The sequence below is a fragment of the Coregonus lavaretus genome (genome assembly GCF_964263955.1).
Source record: "Coregonus lavaretus genome assembly, chromosome: 2".
NCBI lineage: Eukaryota > Metazoa > Chordata > Actinopteri > Salmoniformes > Salmonidae > Coregonus > Coregonus lavaretus.
Window position 1 is genome coordinate 77557969 of NC_139989.1, and position 7357 is coordinate 77565325.

The 7357-nt window shown below is 40.3% G+C and overlaps 1 protein-coding gene across 1 annotated transcript; it reads right to left on the bottom strand.

Moving 5' to 3' along the window:
- Nucleotides 1–4083: 4083 nt before the first annotated feature.
- Nucleotides 4084–6779, bottom strand: LOC311141584 (NLR family CARD domain-containing protein 3-like). Its single transcript, XM_084176955.1, has 3 exons — nucleotides 6591–6779; nucleotides 6241–6469; nucleotides 4084–5897 (listed from the first exon to the last, which is right to left on the bottom strand). Exons 2-3 carry the CDS (start codon nucleotides 6449–6451, stop codon nucleotides 4099–4101), a joined length of 2010 nt encoding a protein of 669 aa, XP_084033081.1. The 5' UTR covers nucleotides 6452–6469; nucleotides 6591–6779; the 3' UTR covers nucleotides 4084–4098.
- Between the last annotated feature and the right edge of the window lie 578 nt (nucleotides 6780–7357).

The following is a 7357-nucleotide window of genomic DNA, read 5'->3' on the forward strand; positions in this document are numbered from 1 at the left end:
TTGATGCCAAGGCTACGTGCAGCAGCTCTATTTCCTTCTTTTACAGCCAGATTGACTGCCTTTAACTTAAAAGCTGCATCATATGCATTTCTACGTTTGTTTTCCATAATGAGGGTTTGTGCATGAAAACTTCCTTTGCACAAACTGTCTTGCTCTCGTTCTGTCTCTCGTTCTGTCTCTCGTACCACTCTCGGTTCCACTTTTACTTTTGCGCGCTACCCGTCTCACTCTTTTCCGGCCTCCAGCTTTTCCTGCTGGAGCCCGCCGCTTAAAGGTGGGGGGCGCGGACCGGTCATAGAGCCCATAGAGTTAAAGTTGGTGGACTGTAACCTGTAAAATCCATAGATTTAGGAGGTCTTCTAGTGGCCATTAGCTGTAAAAATCCATAGATTAGCCGCACCGTTATATAAGCCGCAGGGGTCGAAAAATTGGAAAAAAGGCGCGGCTTATAGTCCGAAAATTACGGTAGATTGTATTGAGTATACAGTCCACACCATATCTATTTTGACAGTGAAGCTAACATTTTAAATGTGGCTCTATACTCCAGCATTTTGGATTTGAGATCAAATGTTTCATATGAGGTGACAGTATATAATGTCACCTTTTATTTGAGGGTATTTGAATACATATCTGTTTCACCGTTTAGAAATGAAAGCACTTTATGTATCTAGTCCCCCACTTTTGAAGAAGTCATAAGTATTTTGATAAATTCACTCATAGTGTATTAAAGTAGTCAAAAGTTTAGTATTTGGTCCCAAACTCGTTGGTTGCATTTGCAGTTTGTTTTGGTTGTGTTTTGGGTTATGTTTTGCCCGATAGTAACTGAATGGTGGATGATGACTGGAGTAATTTTCTGTCTAAGTGAGTAGATAACATGTTTCTAAACACTACTAACTGAATCCTGATGATGCCATGATTTAGAAAAATCATGAATGAATCATGAATAATAATGAGTGAGAAAGTTACAGAGGCTACAACAAAACATACTAACCTCTCACCATTAACAATAACAGAGGGGGTATGATCCTTGTTCCTCTGTAACTTTCTCATTCATCATCATTCACGATTCATTCATGATTATTCATAATCATGGTAGCATCCACATGAATGTAGAAGTGTTCAGAAACATCTTCATTCTTACTGACAATACAAGTGAAGTGACTCCAAAATGACAGGACATTATTCACCATTCAGTTTCTATTAGGAAAAACATCATCTAAAACACAACCAAATCAAACTGCAAATGCATTCAACAAGTTTGTAGAATCACAAGCTTGATGTAATCACTGCAGGTAAGGAATATGGGACCAAATACTAAACTTATGACTACTTTAATACAATATAAGTGAATATGTACAAATTATTACGACTTTTTCAAATGGGAGAACTAGATACATGAAGTGCTTTCATTTCTAAACAGTAAAACAGATATGTATGAATACCCTCAAATAAAAGGTGACATTCTGTACTGTCACCTAATATGAAACTTTCTATCTTAAATCCAAGATGCTGGAGCATAGCACAAAATTTAAAACGGTAAGCTTCACTGTCCAAACACATATGGTGTGGACTATGTGTGCCTGGTAAACACATGTGGATCTGGTGAACAGTTATCACTTGTTGACCAACTACAGGAATACTGACCTCAGAGTCTCCAGTTTACAGTGGGGATTCCCCAGTCCAGCAGAGAGCAGCTTCACTCCTGAATCCTTCAGGTCATTGATACTCAGGTCCAGCTCTCTCAGGTGTGAGGGGTTTGACTTCAGAGCTGAGACCAGATAAGAACAGCCTTCCTCTGTGACTAGACAGCCTGACAGCCTGCAAAGAGTCAAATCATATTAAAACCACACTGCAATTCTTTGGTGGTGAAAATATATTTTTTCAACATTTTCAGATACATCAGAGTCCTGAAACCTGCCATATCTAGTCATATATGAATATATACACACTACTACTAGTCGAGAGTTTGGACACACCTACACATTCAAGGGTTTTCTTTATTTTTACTATTTTTGACATTGTAGAATAATAGTGAAGACATCAAAACTATGAAATAACACATATGGAATCATGTAGTAACCAAAAAAGTGTTTAACAAATCAAAATATATTTTAGATTTTAGATTCTTCAAATAGCCACCCTTTGCCTTGATGACAGCTTTGCACACTCTTGCCATTCTCTCAACCAGCTTCATGAGGTAGTCACCTGGAATGCATTTCAATTAACAGGTGTGCCTTCTTAAAAGTTAATTTGTGGAATTTCTTTCCTTCTTAATGCGTTAGAGCCAATCAGTTGTGTTGTGACAAGGTAGGGGGGTATACAGAAGATAGCCCTATTTGGTAAAAGACCAAGTCCATTAATGGCAAGAACTGCTCAAATAAGCTACGAGAAATGACAGTCCATCATTACTTTAAGACATGACGGTCAGTCAATACGGAACATTTCAACAACTTTTAAAGTTTCTTCAAGTGCAGTCGTTAAAAATATCAAGCACTATGATGAAACTGGCTCTCATGAGGACCGCCACAGGAATGGAAGACCCAAAGTTACCTCTGCTGCAGAGGATAAGTTCATCAGAGTTACCAGCCTCAGAAATTGCAGCCCAAATACATTCTTCAAAGAGTTCAAGTCACAGACACAGCTCAACATCAACTGTTCAGAGGTGACTGTGTGAATCAGGCTTTCATGGTTGAATTGCTGCAAAGAAACCACTACTAAAGGACCCCAATAATAAGAAGAGACTTGCTTGGGCCAAGAATCACGAGCAATGGACATTACACAGGTGGACATTTGTCCTTTGGCCTGGAGTCCAAATTTGAGATTTTTGGTTCCAACCGCCGTGTCTTTGTGAGAAGCGGTGTGGGTGAACGGATGATCTCGGCATGTGTATTTCCCACCGTAAAGCATGGAGGAGGAGGTGTTATGGTGTGGGGGTGCTTTGCTGGTGACACTGTCTGTGATTTATTTAGAATTCAAGGCACACTTAACCAGCATGGCTACCACAGCATTCTGCAGTGATACGCCATCCCATCAGGATTGGGCTTAGTGGGACTATCATTTGTTTTTCAACAGGACAATGACCCAACACACTTCCAGACTGTGTAAGGAGAGGGATTGAGTGCTGCATCAGATGACCTGGCCTCCATAATCACCCGAACTCAACCCAATTGAGATGGTTTGGGATGAGTCGGACGGCATAGTGAAGGAAAAGCAGCCAACAAGTGCTCAGCATATGTGTGAACTCCTTCAAGACTGTTGGAAAAGCATTCCAGGTGAAGCTGGTTGAGAGAATGCCAAGAGTGTGCAAAACTGTCATCAAGACAAAGGGTGGCTATTTGAAGAATTTCAAATATAAAATATAATTTCATTTGTTTAACACTTTTTTTGGTTACTACATTATTCCATATTTGTTATTCCATAGTTTTGATGTCTTCACTATTATTCTACAATGGAAAAAATTAAGACAAACCCTTGAATGAGTAGGTGTGTCCAAACTTTTGACTGGTACTGTATATACATGAATTAATGTATCATTATTAACAGTAGATAACATGTTTCTAAACACTACTAAATTAATTATTGTGTGTGTGTGTGTCCAATGAGTGTGTGTTCATTGAGTGATACAGGAATACTGACCTCAGAGTCTCCAGTTTACTGTGGGGATTCCCCAGGACAGCAGAGAGCAGCTTCACTCCTGTATCCTTCATGACATTGTTACTCAGATCCAGCTCTCTCAGGTGTGAGGGGTTTGACCTCAGAGCTGAGACCAGAGAAGCACAGCCTTCCTCTGTGAGTCCACAGAATGACAGCCTGCAAAGAGATCATCATGATTTCACAAACACACTGTTAATTTAACACCAGTAGTGTAGAAGGACAATGGCAGATGCATTTGGTTTATTCTCTTAAACAACATATAGATTAATCTTCCGTCTCCTAGAATTGTATGGTCATATTGTTATACTAATGTGAACATCAATGCATTGATTCAGTAAGTTTTTCAATATAATATAATATATTACATACATATTATAATATATATTTTTCTCTAAACTGAATATTTCTTCCTGATGATTAGTACTTAAATGTCATTTTATGTACTCACAGAGCAGCTCTGGAGGCTTTGACCACTGGCAGCAGCCTCAGAAGACCTTCCTCTGATCTGGAGTATTTATTCGGGTCAAACACATCCAGCTCCTTTTCTGAAGTCAGCAACACAAAGACCAGAGCTGACCACTGTGCAGGTGACAGTTCTTCTTCTGAGAGACTTCCTGATCTCAGGTAGCTTTGGATCTCCTCCACTAGAGAATGGTCATTCAGTTCATTCAGACAGTGGAACAGATTGATGCACCTCTCTGGAGAGGGATTCTCCCTGATCTTCTCCTTGATGTACTTGACTGTTTCTTCATGGCTCTGTGAGCTGCTTCTTGTCTTTGTCAGTAGACCTCGTAAGTGCTTCTGATTGGACTCCAGTGAGAGGCCCAGAAGGAATCGGAGGAACAGGTCCAGGTTTCCTGTCTCACTTTGTAAGGCTTTATCCACAGCACTCTTGTAGACAGTAACTTTATGCTTGTGTCTGATCCTCACAGAAAAGTTACTGGACGTTGATTGAGGTTTGGCCATTAGATTTTCATTGTTGTTGATGAATGAGAGGAACACATATACAGCAGCCAGAAACTCCTGAATGCTCAGATGCACAAAGCAGTACACCTTGTCCTGGTACAGCCCACATTCCTCTTTAAAGAGCTGTGTGCACAATCCTGAGTACACTGAGGCGTCATTGACATCAATGCCAGCCTCATTCAGGTCTTCTTCATAGAAAATCAGATTGCCCTTCACAAGCTGTTGAAAAGCCAGTTTTCCCAGTGACAGAATGCTCTCTTTATTCCAGTGTGGACCTGTCTCTTCTTTACCAAGATACTTATCATTCTTCTGTTTGGTATGAAACTCCACAAGGTGTGAGTACATCTCAGTCAGAGTCTTGGGCATCTCTTCTGTCTTGTCTGTACTCAACAGGTGTTCAAGGACTGTTGCAGAAATCCAACAGAAGACTGGAATGTGGCACATGATGTGGAGGCTCCTTGATGCCTTTATGTGTGAGATGATTCTGTTGGCCAGGTCCTCATCACTGAATCTCTTCTTGAAGTACTCCTCCTTCTGTGGGTCATTGAACCCTCGTACCTCTGTCACCTGGTCAACACACCCTGAAGGGATCTGATTGGCTGCTGCAGGTCGGGTAGTTATCCAGAGGAGAGCAGAGGGAAGCAGATTTCCCTTGATGAGATTTGTCAGCAGAACATCCACTGAGGTTGACTCTGTGACGTCACAACAGATCTTGTTCTTCTTGAAGTCTAGGGGCAGTCGGCACTCATCCAGACCATCAAAGATGAACAGAACTTTGTACTTGTCGTAGTTGGAGATTCTTGACTCTTTGGTTTCCATTGAGAAGTGATTGAGAAGTGCAATCAAAGTGTGTTTTTCCTTTTTCATCAAATTCAGCTCCCGAAAAGGGAATGAAAATACAAATTGGACATCCTGATTTGCTTTTCCTTCAGCCCAGTCCAGAATGAACTTCTGCACAGAGACTGTTTTTCCAATGCCAGCGACTCCCTTTGTCAGCACAGTTCTGATAAGTTTGTCTTGTCCAGTTAAGGGTTTGAAGATGTCGTTACATTTGACTGCAGTCTCTGGTCTTGCTTGTTTCCTGGTTGTTGTCTCAATCTGTCTCAGCTCATGTTCATTATTGACCTCTCCTGTTCCACCCTCTGTGATGTAGAGCTCTGTGTAGATGTTATTGAGAAGTGTTGGGTTTCCTTGTTTAGCGATCCCCTCAAATACACATTGAAACTTCTTCTTTAGATTAGATTTGAGTTCACGTTGGCAAATCACAGCAAGCTCATCTGAATGAAGAAATAACACAGAGGATATTAATATTACGTCTGATTTAAAGCCTACAGTATTCTAGGACTGTTATGACATTTTAAATTATAATAATTATTTCGCTCAACTGACTGTATAAATGTTTTCATAATGCATTACTCTCTCTCTCTCTCTCTCTCTCTCTCTCTCTCTCTCTCTCAATGAATCAACACAACACATCCCTGCTGCTACTTGATGAGGTCACTAGGTGTTGTGTTAAGGCTGCTACAATATCACTGAGTTACACAGCTACTTTAGCTGTACTTTAGCTACAGCTTTTAAATGTTCTAAAACAGCATTCAACATGAGGCAGACAGCTCTTACTTTTCTCCAGTGTGTCAGCAAGCTCCTTCTGGTTCATTTTCCTCAGGACGTGCAGTGTGATCTTCAGAGCCCCCTCTCTGGCAATGCTCTCCTGCTTCTCATCTTCAGCATCCACCACTTCCTTATCCTGCTTCTGACTCTCAAAGCCTTCTGGGAGTTCTGGACTAAGAATCCTCTTGAACATCTTCAGCTCGTTCTTCACAAATGTCATAATATTCTCTTCAAGCAACTGAAATAAATCAAGTAAATCAGTTAAGCAAGAGACTAAATGCTTTCTCATTAACGAATGATTGACAGATCACCTTTACTTGAGGTAAACAAAAACAAATGTACATAACAGGACCACATACACTGAATATGGAGGCCAGGTCTGTTTGATGACTCTGGGAAGACTGACCACTGAGAATCTCTGACTCTGATCTCTCCTGTTGGTTTCTGTGGACAAAACATCAGATTACATCTCCTCATCCAGGGAGTGCACACACACACACACACACACACACACACACACACACACACACACACACACACACACACACACACACACACACACAGGGAGGGAATGTTGTGTTAGTTTAATATTGCTTCAGGACTATGAAAATGGAAAAAAGGTTTAGGTTAGAAAAGTCTCCCTCTCTAAACACTATAGGAAGATTCATAGACTTGTCACTCTTCATGGACACACAGCTGGGTACAGTGGAGGCTGGTCTCTCCTGCTTGATTGGACTTCAACACAACAGAGACAAACATTACATCTCTCATCTACTCTGAGCTCAGATGGGGAAACATAAGAAGAGTTTCATTCCAAAACGCTATATATCAATTTTCAGAAATGTTGGTAAATTATCTTTTATTGTTTAAAGAAATTATGAAAGAGATTGGTGTGTTTTTTCACTATCTAATCATGGCATGGGATTGTTCAACGACAGACATGTATTTGTTTAAAATCTATCACTTGATGGTTTCATTTCAGACAGACAAATAATCATGTTTTTTTGCAAAATGCTATATATCTGCCTCACTATCAGAAAAATAAGTAGTACTGCTAGGTTTTACGCAGTAATAATATATATCTGCCTCACTCTCAGAGAAATAAGTAGTACTGCTAGGTTTTACA

Coding starts and splice junctions, on each gene's coding strand:
- LOC311141584 (XM_084176955.1), bottom strand. CDS start 6,451: ATGACATTTGTGAAGAACGAGCTGAAGATGTTCAAGAGGATTCTTAGT. Junction 5,898..6,240: donor TGCTGACACACTGGAGAAAA/GTAAGAGCTGTC, acceptor TTCTTCATTCAG/ATGAGCTTGCTGTGATTTGC.